Source organism: Mobula birostris, chromosome 14, assembly GCF_030028105.1.
Source record: "Mobula birostris isolate sMobBir1 chromosome 14, sMobBir1.hap1, whole genome shotgun sequence".
Classification (NCBI taxonomy): Eukaryota; Metazoa; Chordata; class Chondrichthyes; order Myliobatiformes; family Myliobatidae; genus Mobula; species Mobula birostris.
The window spans coordinates 7455287-7482750 of NC_092383.1; the positions used below are offsets into that span (position 1 = coordinate 7455287).

General features: G+C 40.1%; 1 protein-coding gene across 5 annotated transcripts in view; it reads left to right on the forward strand.

Annotated features, from left to right (window-relative positions):
• Nucleotides 1-27464, forward strand: part of map2k5 (mitogen-activated protein kinase kinase 5) — a 324671-nt gene that overhangs the window by 213575 nt on the left and 83632 nt on the right. For 4 of the 5 annotated variants that reach the window (XM_072278042.1, XM_072278043.1, XM_072278044.1 and 1 more), the window contains one exon: nt 6653-6724. In XM_072278042.1, the coding sequence (XP_072134143.1) occupies nt 6653-6724 (72 nt within the window). Of the gene's footprint in view, nt 1-6652; nt 6725-11332; nt 11408-27464 lie in introns of those variants that run through there. The other variant, XM_072278046.1, reaches the window with a different exon arrangement.

Consider the following 27464-nt stretch of genomic DNA (forward strand, 5'->3'; position numbering starts at 1 on the left):
CCATCTGCCACTTCTCAGCCCACTTCTGCATCCTGTCTATGTCTCTCTGCAATCTTCAACAATCCTTTGCACTATCCACAACACCACCAACCTTTGTGTCGTCTGCAAACTTGCCAACCTACCCTTCTACCCCCACATCCAGGTCGTTAATAAAAGTCATGGAAAGTAGAGGTCTCAGAACCGATCCTTGTGGGACACCACTAGTCACAACCCTCCCATCCAAATGTTCTTCCTCCACCAAGACCCTCTGCTTTCTGCAGGCACGCCATTTCTGAATCCACCTGGCTAAACTTCCCTGGATCCCATGCCTTCTGACTTTCTGAATAAGCCTACCGTGTGGAACCTTGTCAAATGCCTTACTAAAATGCATATAGATCACATCCACTGCACTACCCTCATCTATATGCCTGGTCACCTCCTCAAAGAACTCTATCAAGCTTGTTAGACACAATCTGCCCTTCACAAAGCCATGCTGGCTGTCCCTGATCAGACCATGATTCTCTGAATGCCCATAGATCCTATCTCTAAGAATCTTTTCCAAGAGCTTTCCCACCACAGACATAAGGCTCACTGGTCTATGATTACCCGGATTATCCCTACTACCTTTTTTGAACAAGGGGACAACATTCGTCTCCCTCCAATCCTCCGGTACCATTCCCATGGACAACGAGGACATAAAGATCCTAGCCAGAGGCTCAGCAATCTCTTCCCTCACCTCGTAAAGCAGCCTGGGAAATATTCTGTCAGGCCCTGGGGACTTATCTGTCCTAATATATTTTAACAACTCCAACACCTCCTCACCGTCATCAAGTTCCCTCTCATTGATGAATACCGAAGAGAAGTATTCATTGAGGACCTCGCTCACTTCCACAGCCTCCAGGCACATCTTCCCACCTTTATCTCTAATCGGTCCTTCCTTCACTCCTGTCATCCTTTTGTTCGTAATATAATTGAAGAATGCCTTGGGGATTTCCTTTCCCCTACTCGCCAAGGCCTTCTCATGCCCCTTTCTTGCTCTCTTCATCCCCTTCTTAAGCTCCTTTCTTGCTACCCTATATTCCTCAATAGACCCATCTGATCCTTGCTTCCTAAACCTCATGTATGCTGCCTCCTTCCACCTGACTAGATTTTCCACCTCTCTTGTCACCCATGGTTCCTTCACCCTACCATTCTTTATCTTCCTCACCGGGGCAAATTTATCCCTAAACATCGACCACATGTCCATAGTACATTTCCCTGCAAAAACATCATTCCAATTCATACCCGCAAGTTCTAGCCTTATAGCCTCATAATTTGCCCTTCCCCAATTAAAAATTTTCCTGTCCTCTCTGATTCTGTCCTTTTCCATGATAATGCTAAAGGCCAGGGAGCGGTGGTCACTGTCCCCCAGATGCTCACCCACTGAGAGATCTGTGATCTGACCCGGTTCGTTACCCAATACTAGATCTAATATGGCATTCCCCCTAGTCGGCCTGTCAACATACTGTGACAGGAATCCGTCCTGGACACACTTAACAAACTCTGGCCCGTCTAAATCATTGGAACTAATCAGGTGTCAATCAATATTAGGGAAGTTAAAGTCACCCATGATAACAACCCTGTTATACATAGAACATAGAATAGTACAGCATAGTACGGGCCCTTCGGCCCACATTGTTGTGCCAACCCTCAAACCCTGCCTCCCATATAACCCCCCACCTTAAATTCCTCCATATACCTGTTATTTTTGCACCTTTCCAAAATCTGCCTTCCAGTCTGCTCTTCAGTATCTCTGCTGCTACCAGGGGGCCTATAGAATACTCCCAATAGATTAACTGCTCCCTTCCTGTTCCTGACTTCCACCCATACTGACTCAAAAGAGGATCCTGCTACATTACCCACCCTTTCTGTAACTGTGATAGTATTCCTGACCAGTAATGCCACCCTTCCTCCCCTTTTCCCCCTTCTCTATCCCTTTTAAAGCACTGAAATCCAGGAATATTGAGAATCCATTCCTGCCCTGATGCCAGCCAAGTCTCTGTAATGGCCACTACATCATAATTCCATGTATGTATCCAAGCTCTCAGTTCATCACCTTTATTCCTGATGCTTCTTGCACTGAAGTACATGCACTTTAGCCCTTCTACCTAACTACCTTTACACTCTTTATTCTACTTCTCTTTCCCCAAAGCCTATTTATGTGTTAGATCTGGTTTTACTCCATGTACTTCTTCCACTGCTCTATCGCTCCGGGTCCCATCCCCTTGCAAATTAATTTAAACCCTCCTGAACCATGCTAGCAAACCTACCTGCAAGGATATTGCTCCCCCTCGAGTTCAGATGCAACCCATCCTGTCCGTATAGGTTCCACCTTCCCCAGAAGAGGTCGCAATGATCCAAAAATCTAAAACGTTGCTTCCTGCACCAACTCCTCAGCCTCGCATTCAACTGCCATCTCCTCTGATTCTTACCATCACTATCACATAGCACTGGCAGCAATCCTGAGAACCCCACCCTTGAGGTCCTGTTCTTCAGCCTTCTGCCTAGTTCCTGAAACTCACACTTCAGGACCTCATCCCTCTTCCTGCCTATGTCGTTGGTACCAACATGTATCAGGACTTCTGGTTGCTTTCCCTCTCATACCAGGATGTCGTGCACCCGGTCAGAGACATAGTCATACTTTATTGATCCCGGGGGAAATTGGTTTTCGTTACAGTTGCACCATAAATAATAAATAGTAATAAAACCATAAATAATTAAATAGTAATATGTAAATTATGCCATGAAATAAGTCCAGGACCAGCCTATTGGCTCAGGGTGCCTGACCCTCCAAGGGAGAAGTTGTAAAGTTTGATGGCCACAGGCAGGAATGACTTCCTATGACGCTCTGTGTTGCATCTCGGTGGAATGCCTCTCCGGCTGAATGTACTCCTGTGCCCAACCAGTACATTATGTAGTGGATGGGAGACATTGTTCTAGATGGCATGCAACTTGGACAAAATCCCCTTTTCAGACACCACCGTCAGAGAGTCCAGTTCCATCCCCACATCACTGGCCTTACGAATGAGTTCGTTGATTCTGTTGGTGTCTGCTACCCTCAGCCTGCTGCTCCAGCACACAACAGCAAACATGATCGAAATGGCCACCACAGACTCGTAGAACATCCTCAGCCTCGTCCGGCAGATGTTAAAGGACCTCAGTCTCCTCAGGAAATAGAGACGGCTCTGACCCTTCTTGTAGACAGCCTCAGTGTTCTTTGACCAGTCCAGTTTATTGTCAATTCGTATCCCCAGGTATTTGTAATCCTCCACCGTGTCCACACTGACCCCCTGGATGGAAACAGGGGTCACCGGTACCTTAGCTCTCCTCAGGTCTACCACCAGCTCCTTAGTCTTTTTCACATCCTGGACCCTGGCACCCGGGAGGCAACAAACCATGCGAGTGTCCTTCTCACATCCACAAAATGTCCTGTCTGCTCCCCTAACTATGGGGTCCCCAATGACGACAACTCTCCTCTTCTCCATCCCACCCTTCTGCACCACAGGGTCAGACTCAGTGCCGGAAGCCCTGCCACCATGACTTATCCCTGGTCGGTCATCCCCGCCAACAGTATCTGGGACGCTATATTTATTATTCAGGGGAATGGCTACAGAGGTGCTCTGCACTACCTGTCTACTGACCTTCGCTTTCCCCCCTCTGACTGTCACCCAACAACCTGCTTCCAGCAACCTAGGTGTGACTATCTTAGAAAGGATCTGCTGAAACTGGGGAATTTTGTAAGGAGGTTCACAAAAATGATTCCAGGATTAAACAACTTGTCATATGAAAAGCATCTGATGGCTCTGGGCCTGTACTCACTGGAATTCAGAAGAACAGTGAGTGACCTCATTGAAACCTATCGAATGGTGAAAGGCCTTGATAAAGAGAATGTGGAGAGGATGTTTCCGGTAGTGGGAGTGTCTAAGATGAGAGAACACCGCCTCAGAATAGAGTGACGCCCTTTTAGAATGGAGATGAGGAACTTTTTTAGTCAGAGAGTAGTGAACCTGTGGAATATGTGTTGCCACAGGCAGATGAGCAGGCCAAGTCCTTATGCATATTTAAGGCTACTGACTCTCACAGCTATCTGGACTATTCCCCTTCTCACCCTGTCTCTTGCAAAAATGCCATCCCCTTCTCGCAATTCCTCCATCTCCGCTGCATCTGCTCTCAGGATGAGGCTTTTCATTCCAGGACGAGGGAGATGTCCTCCTTTTTCAAAGAAAGGGGCTTCCCTTCCTCCACCATCAACTCTGTTGTCAAACGCATCTCCCCCATTTCATGCACATCTGCTCTCACTCCATCCTCCCGTCACCCCACCAGGAATAGGGTTCCCCTGCTCCTCACCTACCATCCCACCAGCCTCTGGGTCCAACATATTATTCTCCGTAACTTCCACCACCTCCAACGGGATCCAACCACTAAGCACATCTTCCCCTCCCCCCCCCCCCCCCCCGCTTTCCACAGGGATCGCTCCCTACACGACTCCCTTGTCCATTTGTAACCCCCCCCCCATCCCTCCCCACTGCTCCTGGCACTTATCCTTGTAAGCGGAACAAGTACTACACATGCCCTTACACTACCTCCCTTACCATCATTCAGGGCCCCAGACAGTCCTTCCAGGTGAGGCAACACTTCACCTGTGAGTCGGCTGGGGTGATATACTGCGTCTGGTGCTCCCGATGTGGCCTTCTATATATTGGCGAGACCTGACGCAGACTGGGAGACCACTTTGCTGAACACCTACGCTCTGTCCGCCAGAGAAAGCAGGATCTCCCAGTGGCCACACATTTTAATTCCACATTCCATTCCCATTCTGACATGTCTATCCACGGCCTCCTCTACTATAAAGATGAAGCCACACTCAGGTTGGAGGAACAACACCTTATATTCCGTCTGGCTAGCCTCCAACCTGATGGCATGAACATTGACTTTTCTAACTTCCGCTAATGCCCCACCTCCCCCTCGTACCCCATCTGTTATTTATTTTTATACACACATTCTTTCTCTCACTCTCCTTTTTCTCCCTCTGTCCCTCTGATTATACCCCTTGCCCATCCTCTGGGTTCCCCCTCCACTTGTCTTTCTCCCCGGGCCTCCTGTCCCATGATCCTCTCATATCCCCTTTGCCAATCACCTGTCCAGCTCTTGGCTCCATCCTTCCCCCTTCTGTCTTCTCCTATCATTTTGGATCTCCCCCTCCCTCTCCCACTTTCAAATCTCTTACTAACTCTTCCTTCAGTTAGTCCTGACGAAGGGTCTCGGCTTGAAACGTCGACTGTACCTCTTCCTAGAGATGCTGCCTGGCCTGCTGCGTTCACCAGCAACTTTGATGTGTGTTGCTTGATGGATTCTTGATTGGTCACGGTATGAAGGGATACGAGGGCAAGACAGGAGATTGGAACTGAGAGGGAAAATGGATCAGCCATGATGAAATGGCAGATCAGTCTTGATGGGCCATATGGCCTAATTCTGCTCTTATGTCTTATGGTCATATGGCTCTACTGTGAAAAAAGTTGTATGTGAATCACAGATAAAAATTCTAAGTTAAGTTGATCAAAATCTTGGGTTGTAATGCTCATTTATATGAACAAAGGGTTGGGGGCTGAAGACTTCTACAAGGCACGGTAAATGAAGCCGATCTTAATCCAAGTTTTCAAAATCTTCACTGGTAACATTTGTATTATATTTTGAGTTCCACATTCATTTTCCTAGATGAACTGCATTCAGAATTTAATGTGGTAGTTTTAGTTGAATGCCATGTAAGTTCCTGATTACTGTTACCTCTGCAGCATAATGGGGCACAGTTCTGTGGTACCTCCTGAAAGGGTAAAATCAAAAGTATTCTTTCATCTGCCACTGTGCTTGGGATTACAGCAGCTTTGGTGGAGACTGTAAGTGTGTGGTCTCCTTGATTTTTCTCATGAAGCAAACTCAATTTGTGTGGTAATGCTTTCTTTATTAAATAGGAGAATTGATGTACTCTGTGGCCACTTTGTTAGGTACCTCCTGAAGCTAATTAATTGCCCTTTGAATGTTTGTTGGTGGTTTTGTGCTGCTATAGCGCATCCACTTTAGGATTCAATTTTTTGAGTGTTCAGAGATGCTCCATTGCACACCACTGTGGTAACGCATGGTTATTTGAGTTACTTTTGTCTTCCTGTGAGCTTGAACCAGTCTGGCCATTCTCCTCTGACCACTCATTAACAAGATGATTTCACTCACAGAACTGCTGTTCACTGCTTGTTTTTTGTTTTTCACGCCCTTCTCTGTAAACTCTAGAGATTTGTGTGTGAAAATCCCAGATCAGCAATCCTGAGATATTTAAACCATCCTGTCTAGCACTAACAATCATTCTACAATCAAAGTCACTTAGATCACAATTCTTCCCCATACTGATATTTGGTCTAAATGACAACTGAACCTCTTGACCATGTCTGCATGCTTTTATGCATTGAGTTGCTGCCACATGATTGGCTGATTAGATATTTGCATTTACAAGCCATGTACCGAATAAAGTGACCACAGGGTGTATATTTAAATGAAATGGAAATACATAAAATCAATTTAGTTAGATTTTTGATCATGGTTCAGATATGTAATTCTTAAACTGTTTTATTATATTCACTTATAGCCAGAAAGAATAGCGGGTGAACAGTACGGAATACATTCAGATGTGTGGAGTTTTGGGATCTCATTTATGGAGGTAGGTGGAATGTCTGTTTATCTGTTACATCTAAGAACCAGGCTGTTCTATTCCTTTTATTCACACCATTTCCTATCCTGCCTTTAAACTGCACAATTGTTATCAGCTGGACCTTGGCTGAGCAGCACTGATGGAGGCTGTGAGTAAGTATGGTTTACCTGGGTAAATCACAGGACACATGAGTGTGTTGTGAAATTGTTCCCTATTACAGAACAAAGCCTTACATGAAAAATGACAAAGTAACCAGTCTACTAGTAGGTGCCTGAGCACAGGTTAGATTAGTTCTGTGCTTTTCATCCACCTCCGGTATATGAGTGAATACTATAGAAAGTTCCTGATTTTTCTCTGCACTTAACCCATGGACAGGGTTGGAATCTTACGGCTTCTTATTCCAATACTATCTAGACAAGCTCAAAAGCCAGCATTCATGTTGAACCTCCTGTGTGGCATTATGAGGTTTTGTTGTATGTGCACTATTTTGGAAAACCTTAAGAAATGGGCTAAGATATTAAATAAATGCAGGTTCATTATTTCATTTTATTATGTAATGGAGCAACTTTTATTGTATAATTAACTACCTATGGCTTATCAAAGAGTCCCAAAGAGCTTTGCAGGTTCAATATCAAACAATAAATTGAAGCATGGACTAGATGAGCTGAATGGCCTGTTTCTGTGCTGGTGTTCTGTGACTATTTTTGTGCAAATGACCAAAACTTTGTTTGAAGGTGTTTCTTAATAGTGGAAAAGAGGTAGCGTGCGCAGCCACTTCGGTGGTGATGTCTGTTATCTGTCAAGTAGGGGACTGTGCACAATTCTGATTTGATGGAGACGGACGTGAGAGTACGGAGGAACACCTGGAAACTTCTGAAATGCCCGCTTCGCTGCCGCTGCTACTGTGTGGTAACTGGAATCTCCGGAGCAGAAGGCCCTGAAATCCTCGGCTTTGCATGTTTCAGCGGCCAGGACAAGGTCAAAGATGCTCGGCAGAGAATGGCGCTCAGGAGGCTGTACCGGAGAGGCTGGTCAGAAGCTCGAAGTTTTCGGATGGATGGACTCAGTGTCGGCTGTGGTCAGCTGCTTCCAAAGCATCGGCAAGTTGACGGTGCCTGGAGGTTTATGGCAGGGAGTTTCTCCCTTTTGCCGCCTGCTAGTCGATCGACTCGGGGACTTTTGAGACTTTACTTACGGTGTCCGTGGTTTGTTCTTCATCAAATTATGGTATTGCTTTGCACTGCTGTAACTATATGTTATAATTATGTGGTTCTGTCAGTGTTAGTCTTTGGTTTGTCCTGTTTTCTGTGATATCACTCTGAAGAAACATTGTATCATTTCTTAATGCATGTATGCATTTCTAAATGACAATAAAAGAGGACTGAGTGTTCTCATAATCTAAAAATGTAACTGACAATAACAGAACAATTACATTTGCGCATGAACAGTTCCTGGCAGGGCTTCACTATGCTCACTTTGACCAACAAAACATGGAGAAACCATCATGAACTCCCACCGCCCCCAATGATCCTGTGATTTTAGTCTCTAAAGCTGACATGTGAGTGGCCTTCAGGAGAGTGAACCCACGAAAAGCATCTAGCCCAGATGGGGTACCTGGCCAAGTACTAAAGACTTGTGCTGATCAAATGGCTGGAGTATTCACCTAGGTCTTTAGTCTTTCATTTCAATAGTCTGAGGTACCCGTCTGCTTCAAGCAGACTTCAGTAATGCTGGTGATTGAGAAGAACATGGTAACCTGCTTCAATGACTATCATCCAGTAGCACTTACATCCACAGTGATGAAATGTTTTGAGAGGTTGGTGATGAAGCATATCAATTCCTGCCTGAGAAGTGACTTCGATCAACTCCAATTTGCTTGCTGGTACAACAGGTCCACAGCATACGCCATCTTATTGACTATTCATTCAACCCTTGGAACATCAGGACAACAAGGTCCTCTTTATTGACTACATCTTGGCATTCAATACTATCATCCCCTCAAAGCTAATCAATAAGCTTTAAGACCTTGGCCTCAATACCTCCCTATGCAATTGGGTCCTCTATTTTCTCACTTGTAGACCCTAGATAGTTTGGATTGGCAAGGACATCTCCTCCACGATCTCCATCAGCACAGGTGCACCACAGGCTGTGTGCGTAGCTCCCTGCTCTACTTGCTTTGCACTTGTGACTACATGGCTAAGCACAGCTCCCAGGCCATATTTAAGTTTCCTCACGTCACCACCATGGTAGTCTGAATCAAAGGTGATGACAAATCGGTATATAGGAGAAGCCAAATTTGGTGCAAGTTCGGCGGTGGAATTTTGAATGAGCCTGCAGTTATGGAGAGGAGTGTTGTAGCAGTTTTTGGCCCTTATCCACAAAAGGATTTACTGGCATTGGAGAGGGTCCAGAGGAGGTTCACGAAAATTATCCTGGGAATTAAAAGGTGAATATATCAGGACAGGTTGATAATTCTGGGCATGTACTCACTGGAGCTTAGAAGAATGAGGAAGGGTCTCATTGAAACCTATTGAATATTGCAAGGCCTAGATAGAGTGGAGGTAGAGAGGATGTTTCCTATAATGGGGGAGTCTAGGACCAGAGGCATGGTCTCAGAATAGAAGAACAGAGCTGTGGAGGAATTCCTTTAGCCAGAGAGAGATGAATCTGTGCAATTCATTGTCACAGATGGCTGTGGAGCCCAAGTCATTGGGTATATTTAAAGCAGAGGTTGATAGATTCTTGATTAGTAAGGATGTCAAAGGTTATGGGGAGAAGGAAGGAAAATAGGGTTGAGAGGAATAATAAATCAGACATGATGGAGCAGGTTTGAATCACCTGATAGCCTAATTTTGCTCCCATGTCTTATGGAATGGATGACTAGAGATAACAAAGGCAGCGGATAAACTGAGGGAGTAAAGTCTGAATCTAAACTTTGACATCAAACTTGGCATGAGGTTGCATAGAGTATTTAGTTTCAAAACCTTGTTTATTGTAAATCCCAATTAAGCAGAGAAGGATCTCTTCAGGTTGAACTGAATTAAGATTCACTGCCAAGTATGGATCTTGGAGAAATACTTACTTCGTATTTTGCAAAGTAGTTCACAGCTGCTGTATAATGTTAATCTTAAGGGAAAATAAACAAATTGCGTCAAATTTACCCAGGATTTTGCATTTCTTGCAATGTCTGCCAGCCATTTAAAGCCTTCGCTGGAACTGCTGTGCATAAATGTCAGGTATCTCTAGAGTATCTCAAATTCAGTTGTTTCTAATATTTTAATTTATTGTAGGGCATTGAACCTTTCAGTTAAAAAAATACTACACTTCAGTTCACTGATTTGTCTGTATACTTACATGTGTGATGCACATAGTAAATCTGTGGTACTGTTCCATTCATCTGACACAAAATGGTGGTTATTAGTAATTTAGGTGCCCTAATAGGACTCAATAAAAAGCTGAGCATCTTTATATTAGCTTTATTTATTCTGTAGAGTTGCACCATTTGAGTTTGTCTTGTACATTCCTGTCCACTGGTAGCAGAATTCATATTCTTCTGAAATTAAATCAGGCAATTACAGTCCGTCAGGCTAATAGATTGATTACAGTTCTAAGGCAAAAAATAGCCAGAAGTTCACCTTCCGTGTCTGTTTTAGCATGTTTCTTGTCTTCATAAATCACATTAAAGGAAGCATTTATTTAAAATACTAATTAATGTTAAGTGCCTGTTTATGATCCTAAGGCAAGCCCTTATTAACGAATTATAATTTCCACATATGTGCTCAAACTTGAAACGTTGCTGTGATATTCAGGCTTAGTACACTTTCTGGTGTTAGTTCTTTTACATTATAATTCTTGTAGTGTTATGTGGAAATGGCATTAGAATTTTGTTTTTTGTATTAGAATAATTTGGTTGAGCCATTGCCTACCGTGGATAGTGTATCAAATAGTTAGAAATTTTCATATTAAAATCTCAAGGACATTGACAATGAAACTGGGATACAAAGTCATATTTTCAATTTAGTATAGCTTGAATTTGGAGGTGTTTGCAGGTATAAGTTACGAGGGGTGATTGATAAGTTCATGGCCTAAGGTAGAAGGAGTCAATTTTGGAAAACCTAGCACATTTATTTTTCAACATTGTCCCCTCCTATATTTACGCACTTAGTCCAGCGGTCATGGAGCATACGGATCTTGGACCTCCAGAAAGTGTCCACAGCAGGGGTGATGGATAAGTTCATGGCCTAAGGTAGGAGGAGATGAGTTATACAGCTCTTGTTACATGCACATGCAGTTCAATGCTTTGAGTGATTAAGTTTGAAGTTAATAACTCATCTCCTTCTACCTTAGGCCACGGACTTATCAATCATACCTGCTATGGACACCTTTTGAAAGTCCAAGATCCATATGCTCCACGACCGCTGGACTAAGTGTGTAAATGTAGGAGGGGACTATGTTGAAAAATAAATGTGCTAGGTTTTGTAAAATTGACTCCGTCTACCTTAGGCCACAAACTTATCAATCACCCTTTGTATTGGAATTTTCTCTATATTATAAAAAACACACAACTTATAATTTTCACTTGACTAAACCATGTAACATTCTGTCTTGTGTTTTCAGATAGTGCAGAGGTTCTTTACCTTATTTTATGCCATGGACCAGTACCAATAAGCAAGGGTCTGTGGACTCCCGGTTGAGAATTCCTGAGATAGTGTAATTCTGGTGAGATACTGCAGTTCTCTTCAGTCAACATGTCTTTTAATTTTCATTCAACGCACAAAGAAGTTGGAAGAACTCAGCGAGTCAGGCAGCTTCTGTGGAGGCAGATGGGATGTCATTGTTTTGGGTTGGGCCCTTCATTGAGATTTATGAAAGAACTGATGAAGGTTCTTGATCCAAAATGTCTTCTGTCTCTTTCCTTCCACAAATGCTGCCTGATCCACTAAGTTCATTTCCTTCCAAAGATGCTGCCTGAACCAGAATTTCTCTGGATTCTAGCATCTGCACTCTCTTATATCTCCCTATTCTAATTTTTATTGTTTTGTTTCTTATTGAGCACTGATTAGAAGTGAATAAAAATAGATCAGTTTTAATATCCCACATATTATCTGTTGAAGTTGTATTAAGATATTATTAATATCTCTTGAATTATTATTATCCAGAATTTTATCCAGTGTATTTATGCAGTACATTAAAATTACTATAAATTGCAGTAAGATATTTTTAAAAAATAAGTAGTGCAAAAAGAGAGCAAAATAATGAGGTAGTATTCATGGGTTCATTGTTCATTCAAAAATCTGATGCCGGGGGAAACAAGCTGTTCCTAAAGAGCTGAGTATGTGTCTTCAGGCTTCTGTACCCCCTTCCTGATGAAGGTAATGAGAGAGGGCATGTTCTGGATGGTGAGGGTCCTTTATGATGGATGCTCCCTTCTTGAGGCATTGCTTGAAGATGCCCTCAATGTGGGGAGTCTAATGCTCCTGATGGAGCTGGCTGAGTTTACAATCCACTGGAGCTTTTTCAGATCTTGTGCACTGGTGTCTCCATACCAGACAGTAATGCAACCAGTCAGACCAATGCTCTTCATAGTACACCTTTAGAAATTTGCTAGTCTTCAGCGACGTACCAAGTCTCCTCAAACTCCTAATGAAATACAACTACTGCTGTACTTTGTAATTGCATCAATATGTTGGGGCCAGGATAGATCTTCAGAGACTTTGACATCCAGGAACTTCAAGCCACTCACCTTTTCCACTACTAACCCCTCGATGAGGACTGGTGTCCCAACTTCCCCTTGCTGAAGTCTACAATTAATTCTTTGGTCTTACTAACATTGAGCACAAAGTTGTTATTGCAACCAGCCAATCTGTCTCACTCCTGTACATCTCCCCGTCACCATCTGAGATTCTACCAACAGCAGTTGTGTCATAGATGAATATACTTTAAATGGCGTTTGAGCTATGCCCAGCCACACAGTCATGAGTGTAGAGAGAGATTTATGGAAGTCCATATACATTCATCATGTCAACCACACTGCAGTAACAATCCTTTCATCAATCCTACCAATGGTATCTCCTAGATGGACAAAAGTTGTCTGGGGACACTCCAGTTAAAAGTTGATATTTCAAAATCACTATCGGATTAGAGGTTAAACATGAATTATCGTTTGTTATTTTTAAAACTTTATGTTAAGGCTTTCAAAATAAACGTGACAAATTCAAATTAACCAGGATACAATTGCTGACTATTCTATCAACTTGCTGCCTCCTGCCAATTAAACACATTACAAGAAGAGAATAATTAGTCCCTTTAAATCTGCCAATAATCCAGGTTTTCTTTCACATTCTAATTAAAAAAAAGTTGTCCTACATGTATGAATAAATATGCTTAAAATTATTTTCCTCTTCTATTTTTGATTTATATTTGCCTTGAGGCATTTACATGAGCAGGCAGCATAACAACCTTATACTTAAACAAAAGTCCATGTTAACTAGATGTCACGTGGGAGAGAGAGATTGTATGCAATCCTGGCTAACCAGGCTTTCCATCTTCCTTCAAAATTTAGTCCATGCAGCTAGCTTCTGACTACCAATTTCCAAGATAGTAATCGTACCCTTTTTATTAGTCCAAACTGTCAGGAGTTTGCCCTATTAGTGTTGCACATCTCCTGCTAGACTCAGATTCAGATTTATTTATCACATGTACATCAAAACATACAGTGAAATGTGTTATTTGCATTAACAACCAACACAACCTAGGTATGTGTTGGGGGCAGCCCGCAAGTGTCACCACACATTTTGGTGCCAGCATAGCATTCTCACAACGCTTGGCAGAACAACACAGAACACAACAAAACAGATTACAACAAGCAACAAAACAACAACAGCAGAGCAAGCCCCTTTCACCCCTCTCATCCTCCCTCCCACTCTCTCCTACACATGGGCAGACATCAATCTCCAGGAGTCCCGATAATGCTGATACTTTGAGGGGAGGGGCTAAATGCCAGCACTGATATGGCACATTGCTAGCAATTTGGTGTGAAACCCATTATGCTTTTCTGTCTTCTGGACCAGCTTGATTAAATGTTTTACTGAAGTTCATGTAAGAAGATCCTTTGCCCTGTCCCCTTTCATTCATCTTCGTCACCTAATCAAAAAAGTTTTGCCTGAAACACACTGCTGGGACTGGTGGTAGAGCAGATACATTAGGGACATTTAAGAAATTCTTGCATAGGCACATGGATAGAAGAAAAGTGGACAGTAATGGGCTGTTTAGGAGGGAAGGGTTAGATTGAGTGTGAGGTAGGTTTATATAGGTCAGCACAGCATCATGGGCCATAGGGCGCATATTGTATTATGTTCAACCAAATTTATGAGACAGGATTGCCTCCATGCAAAAGCTTGTTGAACATCCTTCATATATGTTTCTTCAAATACTAGTAAATCCTTTTCCTTCTCTAATTTCCCTACCACTGATGTAAGGTTTGCTGGACTATCATCTTCTGGGATTACACTCATGTTCTTCCTTACAGGAACAGCATGATCTATTTTTCAGTGTACTGGGACCTCATCAGTGGCCAGAGAAAAGACAACGGTCTTTGCCAAGGCCCCATTAATCTCCTGCCTTCTCTCCTTTAATATCTTGGGATAGATTCCATCAAGTGCTTGGTGTATATACTTCAATGTTTTTCATGCCACCCAAAATCTCTTCCTCAGTATCAATATGGCTTTGAATAGCAACATAACCCTTCCTGATCTCCTTGTCAACCATGTCCTTCTACATGGTGAATACTTAAGTCAAGTACTCATTTAGGACTTCACCCACATCCTCTGGCTCCAGGCATGAATTCTTTCCTTTGTTCTTGAGTGCATCTATCCTTTTCCTAACTACCCTCTTGCTCACATGTACATGAAATAATGTCCTGGAGTTTCCCTACTTACCAAGGATATTTCATGGCCCCATTTAGCCACCTTAATTCCTTGTTTATGTTCTTTCCTGAATCCTGCGTATTTCTCAAAGTACCTTGTCCATTTTCATTTTGATTGAACTTATAACAATCTCTCTTATCTTCCAAGATTCCTGAATCTTGCCGTCCTTATCTTCTATGCTCATAGGAACTTTCTTAACGAAAGATGCCCCAGGATGGATGTGTAAGAGAATCAGGATTGCGCTTTTATCGTGTTTGCCAGTAAATTTATTTGGTTTATTGGTACCAGTAAACCAATACATGAAAAATACACTTCAATCTAGCCATTTAAACATTGTCCTAAAATCATTCCGGTTCATTTTCCTGAATTACCTCGAGCTCTATGATGAACTACCGATGCTCACCACTAAAATTGAGGCGAGAAGACTGCAACTAGCGGGGCACTGTCTCTGCCACCCTGAGCTACCTGCCAGCCTAGTCACTATATGGGAGCCCAAGCATGGGAGGATGAACCCTGGGCGCCTTCCCAAGACTATGGTCAACATGCTGCTAGAAGACATCGGCAAGGCTAATGTAGATGAACTGAACACACTGATGAGGGAGAGGGAGAAGTGGAGAGTCTGTCATTGTGCACGGCGCCGGCCCCATAGGCCTGAGTCAACATAGTAGTAGTACCTCAAGTTATTCGCGTGCAGTGTCCAACCTCAAACTAAAACTTAATCCTTAATGTGTCAAACCTGCATAGCTATACCCAGTGCACTATTTCACTGGAAGTGTCCAGCTTTATGGATCAAATAAATATGTGTGTGTGTGTGTGTCTGCACCCTTTTTTCTCCAAACATACCTTTGCTCATTGTGGCCATAAAGTTCTATTTTAACTTCATCATTCCAAAATGCATCAGCCTTGTTTAGATGTTCCTTTGCAAATTTCTGACGTTGAATTTTGGCCACAATGAGCAAAGGTATGTTTGGAGAAAAAAGGGTGCAGAATTTCTTGAAAAGAACACCTCTCCAACTGTTAAGCACGGGGGTGGATCGATCATGCTTTGGGCTTGTGTTGCAGCCAATGGCACAGGGAACATTTACTGGTAGAGAGAAGAATGAATTCAATTAAATACCAGCAAATTCTGGAAGCAAACATCCTACCGTCTGTAAAAAAGCCGAAGATGAAAAGAGGATGGCTTCTACAACAGGCTTATGATCCTAAACACACCTCAAAATCCACGATGGACTACCTCAAGAGGCGCAAGCTGAAGGTTTTGCCATGGCCCTCACAGTCCCCCGAACTAAACATCATCGAGAATCTGTGGATAGACCTCAAAAGAGCAGTGCATGCAAGACGGCCCAAGAATCTCGCAGATCTAGAAGCCTTTTGCAAGGAAGAATGGGCGAAATCCCCCAAACAAGAATTGAAAGACTCTTAGGCTACGTCCACACTACGCCGGATAATTTTGAAAACGCCAGTTTCGAGTAAAAATGACAGGCATCCACACTAAGCGTTTTTCAAAATATCTCCGTCCACATTAGGTGGATATTTGGGCGAATCTCCTCCTACTGGGCATGCGCAGGACACACAGAAAACAAGCGAAGAGGAAACAGTATACTTAGTGCACGTTTGTCCAGTTACTTTAAAAACTTTAAAGGAATTGCTCTTGGCTGTCGCGCAGAAGGACTTAAAACTTAAAAAGAAACAAATACTGGAGCGTATGGAGGCAACCGACAGGGAGTTCACAGACAGTATGACCCAGCTGACGACGAACATTGAAAAACTGACTAACTCTGTTGCATTAATAAAGCACCTTGTTAAATGTATAAAACGTCTGCATCAGCGTTATCTTGTATTTCCATACAATGTAACATTAGGCTGTTACACATCTATTGTCAGAGAAGTACTTGCATAAATAGGTAAACTGCCATACAAGCAAGGACAGAAAACAGGGCGAAGTGAGTATACTTATTTATTCAGTAAGCTATGGGTCAAAGTATTTGGTGAGTACATTTCTAACCCTTCTGGTTTTAGTCTCGTCTGTCTGTTCTGAAATTGTTAGGTGGTGGCGTTCAAGAAAACAACAAACATCTGTTCCGGCACTTCATGACAGTGTTTTTAAATAGTCAAAAAAGCTCACTTTACAATTTAACTCTCACGCCGTTCACACCGACTGCGTGTTATAACAGCTTGCGCAGTACCAAGCAGAAGCAGAAGAAGCATTGTTGTTGTGGTGTTGTCATGACAACGTTTTTAAATCTCTCCGGTTATCCCATACACACTACGCCAGATATTAAACGTTTTCAGATTTATTCACTCTGGAGAGTGTTTTCGAAAATCTCTGTTTTCGGGGGCTGAAAACGCTGACTCAGTGTGGAGGGGAGGGCAAAACGAAGAGAAAAAGCTTTGTTTTCAAAATTATCCGGCGTAGTGTGGACATACCCTTAGCTGGCTACGAAAAGCGTTTACGAGCTGTGATACTTGCCAAAGGGGTGTCACTAAGTACTGCCATGCAAAGTGCCCAAAATTTTGCTTCAGGCCCTTTTCCTTTTTTGTTATTTTGAAACTGTAAAAGATGGCAATAAAAAAGTTTTCTTGCTTAAAATATTGAAGAAACGTGTCATCTTTAACTTTATGCCTTTTGGAAATCAGTTCATCTTTTACTTGCTTAGCTATTCACAGTAACAGAAATTTTGGCTGGGGTGCCCAAACTTTTGTATGCCACTGTGTGTGTGTATATAATTAAGACACTTAAATCTGTGCATAACTGGAAATTCAGCTTGCAGCATGTAATGCACTTTAAAAGGGCAACGTATAGCTAGAAGCATACACAGTCTTACATTGTCACCATTAGATTTCCACATGAATCATTAAAGTAGAAATAATTGAGATATTTATGTACACAACATAATACTGTCATTTAATGTTGGCATTCACATTTTATTTGAAATATTTTGATTATTAAAGTCGTTGAGAGGGGAATGTGGTACAAATGCAGTAAAAGTTTGTGCTTCTGAATAGCAAGCCTGTTATGCATCTTGGAACCACTTGCACACAACCCATGATTTCCCGAGATATGTAACCAGTAGGTAAGGGCCCTTTTCCCATCAATAACACTTGATATTGGCTCCTAAGTGTATGTTCCTCACTATTTCAAGCAGTAATTTTTCAGCTTTTGTGACAACAGAGGATGCTACTTATTTAATAGTTTCTCTTGTCCATTGTTTTTTTTGCTGCTTTATTTCTCCCATCTATTCCCAGTGTTGTTCTGCAAAGATTGGTTTAATATATTTTTCTAAAGAAATTCAAATAATGCATTTGATTTAACTGAAAGTATCAGATATGACAGTAAATCTCTCCTGTGCCTCCTCTGTCTTTACAGTCCTCTTTCATTCTCTACCCTTAATTTTTGTCACAAGTCATTGTCTCCAGAGTAAAGTGCACAGAACAATTTGGCTTTGTTGTATTTTGTTAATTGGCATGTCAGTTGTTTCTCAGAGGGCCCTTTCAACATGATGTTATGTTATTGAAGCAGTCTGAGTGATACACTGAGTAGAGTAGGCAAGGACAAAGGTTTCAGCAGGAAAAATTGTCTTGAGATAGGTGAGTAACAGGCAAAAAAGACTGACAAGGTCACTACCATCAAAGTATTCCAACAATTGAGGTAGAAAGATAATAGATACACCGTGTTAGTGTCAATTCCATTATGTCAGCTGCTACCATTTGAAGTGTGACAATTGAATGCAGAGTGGTTGCAAGAAAAAGTCAAATCCAAAATCAGGTTATTTCTGATGTATTAATAATGTTAATTTGTAGAATGTACATAACGCGAATATTTGTGCACACGTTTTCTCATGCACCTCACAATTTGTTTTGCTTGTTCTATACAGAAAACACATTATCACTGTTTTTTTTAGAAAGATCCCTTTCCAGTTTTGTGTCTTTTCACTTGCCCTGCCTAAAAGGCTGTGATAGTTGCTGATGCAATCTTAACGAAGCCCACAGCTTTTAAAGGATTTACCAAATTGATGTTCTTCATTTCTGAGCCTACCCAATGAATGCTGACATGCTATTCAGCTTCCACGTCCATCACTGCACAGTCTGATCCAATCATCATCAAAATAGCATGGTGCTATTACAGCTTCGGGCAATCAAGTTCAGAGTTCAGTTCTGGTGCTGTGTGTGAGGAGTTTGTATGAACTCCCCATGAGCACATGGGTTTCCTCCAGGTGCTCTGGTTTCTTCCCATGTTCCAAAGACATACTGGTTAATAGGTTAATTGGTCGTTGTAAATTGTCCTGTGATTAGGAAAGGGTTAAATAGATGGGTTGCTGGGTGGTGCTGCTTGTTGGGTCAGAAGGGCTTGTCCTGCTGCATCTCTAACTAAAAAATAAAATGAAAGGTCATCCGCCTAGAACGGGAATTCTTTTTCTCTCACACCCAGAGAAGCTGCCTGATTCATTGTGTACAGATTGAAGGCTTAATTTTATATCTAAAATCATAAGAATCACACAGCACAGAAACAAGCCCTTTGGCCCAACTTGACCATGTCGACCAAGATGGCCATGTTCAGTGAAATAATGTATATTGCTATGCAGGTTTAACACCTTAAGGGTTAAGTAATGATGGTTAGATTTTGGACACTGGCAAAAGGAAAAAGTTGAGGTAATTAAGGAAGTCAAACAAGAATGGTTTTAGGGCAACTAGCTGAATATTTCCAGAATGATATTTCAGTTTCAGTGCATCTGCAGAATTTTGTTTCATATAAAATGTGCAGTTGTTTCATACAATATGCACAGACACTCACTTTCCTGTAAGACTTACTGAATAACATTTGGAAACAGGAACTGATTTTTTTTCTTTCAGATCTTTTGAGATGAACTAAGTCTATAACTACATAAGTTTGTTCCTTTGTGATTTAGAAAATATTTTTCTCTGTGCAAAGCTTAGCCTTACTGTTGATATAAATGTAAAAAAAAGCTGTTTCCATCTTTTTTGTAGGTGTGACATTCTTTTTTTTATTTTATAAATGAACATAAAAGGATGTCTTGATAACTGAACAACAGAAATGCTATTGGTTACTAGCCTTAGTAACTAATCGAATTTCTGTTGTTCAGTTATGATCATTTTGCTGGAGAAGCTGAATAAAGTATCTTGTGTTAATGAGGGCTAGGACATTGGTAGAGTTTTAATATTGCAAATAGCACAAGATGTGAAAGCCAATAACTGTACAGATAGAAAAAATAATCTGCATTTTTCTTACTTCTGAGGTATTGCACTTAAAATAATGTGTCCAGTCCTCCTGTCCTTGGCAATAAAAATCTTAGGGTTACTGTAGTTAGTGAATCTAATGAGCACATTAATCGTTTTTGTATTTTTTTCTGTGAACTGGGCTTGAAACCTTTTCTGTCTCTTACTGACAAAAGTCATAAATTATTCTAATCAATTTGATTTATGTATCTATAAGGCTATGCTTAACATAAACCAAATAAATTGTTCTTTTGTTTAAAATAAAAAAAACTCTGGTCAATACTAAATGTAGCTAAAAAGAAAAGTCTCTGTATTGAACAAAAAGCAATTAGTTGTCTTCAGGAGAGATTCTTAACACCTTGCTTAAATTTTAACAATCATGTTAACAAAATTTAATTTATATCATTGCTTTTAACTCGAGAGAGATTAAGTGATTAATTAACATGCAATATAGAGATTTAATGATACAATACATGGAAAGCATCTGCATCAAGCACAAATATTCAGCAATTTTACTTGTATGAGTTTTGTTAATGTAACATTGTGCCTTAGTTCAGTTACAATTGCTTTATCAATAAGTGAGCTGTGGGATTTTGATGCAGAATCATTTCAATTTGCACCAAAAATTAAATGATTCAGCTGTGTATCAACATAAATTATATGAAGTACCTTGGAAATTAAGTCAACCAGATTGGATTCTAGTAACCCACAGCACTTCAAAGAGTAAACAATTGATGTTTTGGCTGAGACCCTGCCTGACTTACGGAGTTCCTCCAGTATTTTGTATGTGTTACTTTGGATTTCCAGTATCTGCAGAATCTCTTGTGTTTAACACTTAAAAGAAATAGTTTCATAATTTGTCAGTTTCAAGTACCTCAGAATAAGTGCTAGGCATATCAATTACCACTTTAGCTTTGTTAAGATGCTAAAATTATCACAGCTTATAAAAGTTATTTTTAATATTTTATTAACATGAAGTTTAGTCGCTATTAGAATGCCAGAGATCAAAGCTCTTTATGCTAATGCAATAGCGTCAAAGCAGTATTTTAGACTTTTGCCCGACTAAAGACCAATGCAACAATGATTCAGGGTTTTGTTAGATTAGGGTTATTAATTTTCTTGTAGTTTCTTTCCTATGCTTGCTTAAAATTTTTATATAATCACCTATACATGTGTAATTGTTCAGTGAGTTTTCTTGTAATTGAAATATGGCTAGCTGATTCTGTATTTTGTAGAAGCCACTTAATTTTTCTGCACTTTATCTGGTTATTTCATAGGTTACACCTTATCAATGTCTAGTCTGAGCTAGCTTTTATTATAAGACAACTCAACTTGTTATTCTTCCTTTGTACATTCTTTGTTTTTGTAACACTTAATAAATGGCCATAAGCAACAAGTTTTGAATCTCTGAATCATGAAATCAGCTGGATCCAACAGTTTGCATTGCAAAGATCAACAATTTCCCCCCCACCCATCCCACCCACAATGCTGCTCAACCTGCTGAGGTTTTTGGGCTAGTTGTTTGTGGCAAAAATTAGTAAATATTCAGCTCAATTTAAAACTATTATTCAATTTAATTACGTAAACACGAGGAATTCTGCAGATGCTGGAAATTCAAGCAACACACATCAAATTTGCTGGTGAATGCCAGCAATTTAATTATATGTGACTTGTTGATGTAAGCTTAACATAAAGAAATAGCACAAATATGAGTGTTTTTCTTCCTAATGATCTGACAAAAGTGACAAAATTTTAATATTTGTTCCATGTTTATGCTTTTCTTTTTACACCATGTAATCTTTTCAGTGGTGTCAGGACTGTTTTTATTTTTAAACTGTATGGTTCTCAGTGTTTGTCAGAATAAGAATAAAAGTTGGATCTAAATTCCAGGTATCATGTTTTTAATTTTAATTTTTATATAAAATGAATAATACCTATTCATTATGTGTTCTTCTATATAGAAGTTAAAAATATTTTTGAAAGGCGGTGCTTTGAAATTGGAAAATTATAAAGTTGGCTTGCAGAAGAGGATCATTCAGTTAGTACATCATAGACATTTAAAATTTACTCTGTTAGCTTTAAAAACCTTTCATGAGTTGGTCTTGGAATTTTATTAAGCCTAGACTGGATTTGAATAGAATGTAGAATAAAACACTTCATTATTAGCCCACTGTGATGGTTGTGAGCAGGAGAATGCGCTAACGGACTTCAGTGCGATGCTGTCCAATATGTTAGCCATTAGCTACATATGGCAAATTGAGAATCCAGATGTGGCAAATTGGAATCTGATTAGTGATTTAAAAATCAGTAGTAGTTACCACTGTTGATCAGATATGTTTTAAGCCTTTATGTCTGTTCATAAAATAGTAAACTGAAAAGCAGATAATCCCATTCTGTTTTTTCTTGGTAACTGTGTGCTTCTTTACTGAATGATGGTAGATAATGTGTGAAGAGCACTTTTGTAGGATGTCTCCATCAAAATTAGAACATGTAGCTGAAACTCTGTCACCTAAGCTACACTTGCAGCTTGTAAATCGTTTCTATTGGATTTTTTAAAAGTTTTGACCAAGTTAAAGGGAATTAAAAAATATAAGAATGGTGGAAGTATAAGGAAACAGCTTTAACATGCCAATTGTGTCTCTGGTAGGATCCGAGTAGTGTTCGTTATAAATAGAAAGCCTATTTTAATGCAATGATTGCATATAGAGCCAATACTTCCCTTATATTATAAACATCATTATTACATACTGATTTTCATTACCAGCACACCCACTGCCGGACTGCTGCTAGTGATCCTTTCTAACATAGTATTGTGCATATTATGTTTACATTACTTTATCTTGTAGAAGTGCTTCATCATTTAAATAAAATATAATTTAGTTAGGATTTTTTATATCCTTATGGTTTTTCAAAGCAATCCAAAGCCAATGAATTTTTTTTCTGTAGTCTGTCATATTTTGTATGGCATGTTATATCTTCATATTTGTTTAAAGTAATATTTCTTATAATTTTTGCAGTTGAATCAAACATACTAGAATTTTGCTATTGAAAATGCGCCAGATATATACTTTAAGAAAAGTGATGTTTTTGTCGTAAACTTTAAACGATTGCCCCTTTACCTATCAGTAGCCTGTCAAAGTGCTAACTGTTCAAGTTAACATTTATTTTGAAGACTAGAAGGTAAAAGCAGGAATATAATGCTGAGACTTTGTAAGGCATTGTTCAGACCACACTTGGAGTATTGTGAGCAGTTTTGGGCCGCATATCTAAGAAAACATGATTTGGTATTGGAGAGGGTCCAGAGAAGGTTTACAAGAAAAATCCCAGGAATGAAAGGGTAAATGTATGAGGAGCATTAAATGACTCAGGCCTGTACTCACTGGTGTTAGAAGAGTAAGGGGGAATCTCATTGAAATTTTCCGGATATGGAAAGGCCAAGTTAGAGTATAAATGGAGAGGATGTTTCCATTAGTGAGAGAATCTAGGACCAGAGGGCACAGCCTCAGAGTAGAAGGATGACCCTTTAGTACAGAGATGAGGCGGATTTTTTTTAGCCATAGAGTAGTGAATCTTTGGAATTCATTGCCACAGACTATGGTGGAGGCCAAGTCATTGGGTATATTTAAAGGCGAGGGTGATAGCTACTTAATTAGTGAGGGCTTCAAAGGTTATGGAGAGAAGGCAGAAGAATAGAGTTAAGAGGGAAAATAAATCAGTCTTGATTGAGCGGACTCATAGGCCGAATGCCCTAATTCTGCTCCAACTTATTATGGATATTTGGACAGTTAGTTATTGAATGGGGGATGTTAGGAATCTGATTATCATTGACCTCCATTTCTAATATGAAACAGAAACTGTCTTAAAGTGTTCCCAGGTTCAATTTAAAAACTTGGTTATCTGCACTTGTCAGGCTTGATACCTGCTGGTTGTGCGGCAGAGTAGTGCAGCTCTGCAGACGTTACCTTGGGTGCTGTCAGTGCGAATCTTGTGTGTTCCTCCTGTGACACAGGAGCTTCCTCCCACATCACAAATTAGCCACTTTAGATTACCCCCAGTGCATAGGTTAGTAGTAGAATCTGGAGAAATTGATGAGAATGAAAAATGTAGGATGGATGTTTCACAGACTGATGGGCTGAAGGGCATATTTTCATGCTGTACCTTTCCATGAGTCTGTGACTCTATAGTTAATTAAATATGCCAATTAACCAAATGTATAATGCAGGAGCAGCAGTCCAAATTGCTGTAGATTGTTGTTGCATTTACTCAGGATCTTGTTGCACTTCCTTCAAGTCTCAGTGCACTCCCTTGGGGGTAGTTGGCTTGAGCACTTTGACAAACCCTAGAAACTAGGGTGGTATGGGAATGCAGTGGTTAGCATAACCAGTGTCAGCGATTGGGGTTCAATCCCCACTGTTCTTTGTAAGGAGTTTGTGTATTCTCCCCACGACCACGTGGGTTTCCTCCGGATGTTCTCATTTCCTTCCACATTCCAAAGTCAGTGTTAGTCGTGGACAGGTTATGTTGGTGCTGAAAGAGTGATGACAATTGCAGACTGTCCAGCATACATTTCACTGTATGTTTTAATGTTTAAATGTCCTGTGACATGTAAAACTAATCTTTAAACTGTATTGAGCAAATCACAGATATTAGCCTACTTAGTTGAGAGGTCTCAGTGCTGGTTAGTAGAGTGTATTGGATAGTGAAATGCCAGATAACTAGACTCTTACTGCCATATTTAGCCTACGGACATTAATATTGGGTAAGAAGTATGCAGCTTTATCTTTTAGGAACACATTCTTAAAATACATTTTTCTGTTCCTATGTTGCTCTTAACCAGAATTGCTTAGAGCAACTTACCAACCCAGGTAAGATGGGAAAGATTGCAAACCATAGATCAAACAGCAGATGCCCCTAGTCCATTCTGCTCTGCATGGCACTTGTCCATAATAGAAATAGGGGAATACAGAGGCTTGTGTCATAACTGGTGTTATATATAGGAACGGCAAAGTCTCTGTCTTCGAAAGAGAATTCCTTTTGTACTACCTCGATATACTTGTGTTTTTGAAGTGATCTGTGTGGATGGCTTGTAAGGTTGTATCTTGGTACATGTGACAACAAAAAACTAATTACCAATGTATAACAAAACCAGTCTACAAAGTAATGGATCGAATAGCTTATTCCTCTTCTGCACAACTGCATGTTTTCATCTACCTGTCCTCAGGTCCAATTAGACTGAGGTAGAATCATGATCTACAGATTTTTAAAAATTGCTTTTTAAGGGAAAAATTTTTAATTACCTTGGGGAGCAGAGATATTAAGTATCTTTGTTTTAACAAAAAATTTAATAAATCAAATAGGATATTTTGCAAAGGTTGGTCCTTTTAATACTGTGGATTTTAATCATCTTCTAAGTTGGTTCTGGCTAAATATAGTGCACAAATGCAATGGTTCTGTCAGAAATAGGGGACAGAGAGTTAATTAAACCTCAAGGCAATAACCAATACAGTACATTTAATGAACTCTAAAGTTTGTCCCCATTCCAGAATACAGCTTACACATTCCCTTCATTGTAACCAATACTAGACTATAAGTATTGGGTCCCTTTAAGGAAAGGTGTAGCATTGATTTCATAAGAGCTAATTTATGTTCTTCAAACACATAACTGTGTCAGGGATTTATGCCATCTCGCATTTAATCTGATCACATTATGATAAGTTACCTCCTAATTACAGCTGAAAATAGAAGAGTAATTGCCTTTAAAATATGTTCACATTTTAGTAGATGAGATGCTGTGCTATGGGTATTTACATTCTCTGGTACCTTGCCCATAAGGATACTGATGCCGTTTATAATTGTTCAGCTACTCTGCCTGAGATCGCACTTTTTTTTGATAGTTCTTTAATAATTACCACCCACTTTTTCAATACTTCAAGGGAGCAGCATCAGGTTTTTGGTGGAAAAACAATCCTTGTAGTTTTGACAAAAGAGTAAGTAAAGTTTGCACCAGAAAGGGTTAAAAATTCTCCTGGCAGCACAACCTTGCAGTGTAGCAGATGCCTGTAATACATAGCTATGGCCATGGTATTAACAGCAGCTGTTCGACTAGAGGCCATCCACATTAACATTTGGGGGCAGCAATAAACAAAATAACTGTCAAGCCTCTTTTGCAAGTGCCAGTATTATGTAGATCAAAAGGTTAAAAAATCGCAAAATAAAACCTGTGTTAAAATTAAGTTGGCAGCAATAAGCCTCAAAATGATACATTACAATAAAGCCAGGGATATATGCCAAACATTCAAAATAGTTCAATGGTGCACCATCTTCCAGAGGTGCCAAAACACAGATGAAATCGTGATCTGCCGTTAATTGCAGTTTGCAGTAACATTGGAAGTAGGGGAATGAGAAGAGTAAAGGTACTTGTGCCTTAGGGGAGGGTCATGAATTAATAATTGCCATGTGCCGGATGAGCCCTGTCATAGGAGCAGAAATGAGGAAGTTGCCTCGCAGAGGGCTATCAATCACTCACTGACCATAACTTCCAGTAATTAGTGTATTTTATGGTCACTTGCTTCAGTGGCTCGGAAGCACATATGCTCCAGTCGTGGCTAAACTTTGCTGAAGTAATATTCCAGAATGATTTATCTGCATGCTGCACTGGGATGTAACCTTATACTAGTTGCAGCTTAGAACTGAGCTTCATACGAACAACAAATAAGTGTTCGTTTAGATACATACAATTTGGAGGTTGAGACCTCTAAATCTATGATTCTGAACGGCAATCACAATTTATATGGTTAAGCTACAGGGCGAGTGTTTTTCTTACCCTATTCGAAATTTTTAAAAAGCTGAACAGCATCTGGTGAAGGAAGAGATGGCAGATATACTTTTAATTACAGTGCAATAGTATTTGCTTTTTAAAGTAGTTAATTGAATCATAAGGTAATTTTAATTGTGCAAAATGTACCTCAGAATCTGAATCAGGTTTAATTTCACTGAAATATGTCATGAAATTTGTTGTTTTGCAGTAGCAATGCTTTGAAAATACTATAAATTACAATACAAAATATATATTTTTTAAAATTAAATAAATAGTGCACAAAGAGAGCAAAAGTAGTGAGGTAGTGTTCATGCATTGGTTCATTATAACTCTAATGTAAGGCAAATTTCTTTTCAGCTATGATGAGGAATTAGTTACCCAGCTCCTTCTGTCATTGGAGACATGAAGGAAATATGTCACTTCATTGTTTTTTTTAACTTGCATGTGTTCTGATTCTCAATGTGTAGACTCCACAGGTTACCATCCAATGACTGTTATATATTAAAAATTGAAGCCTTTGTCACAAACTTGTTCAAGGCTTTGCTCTAAAACCCTGAACTACTTTCTCAAATGTTATAGTGAAGTTGCTGCTGAAGATTAAATTAATTTTTTATGATTTCTTGTCTTTCCTCAGTAAGTCCATACATTTAATAGAAGCATCACTTAAAGTTTCACTCTGTACTTTCTTAAGATACTGCCATAACCCTTTATTCTCAAGGTTTCCTTATAGGCAGATTGATCTCACTTCAGGGGAATGAATGAAGACATTTAA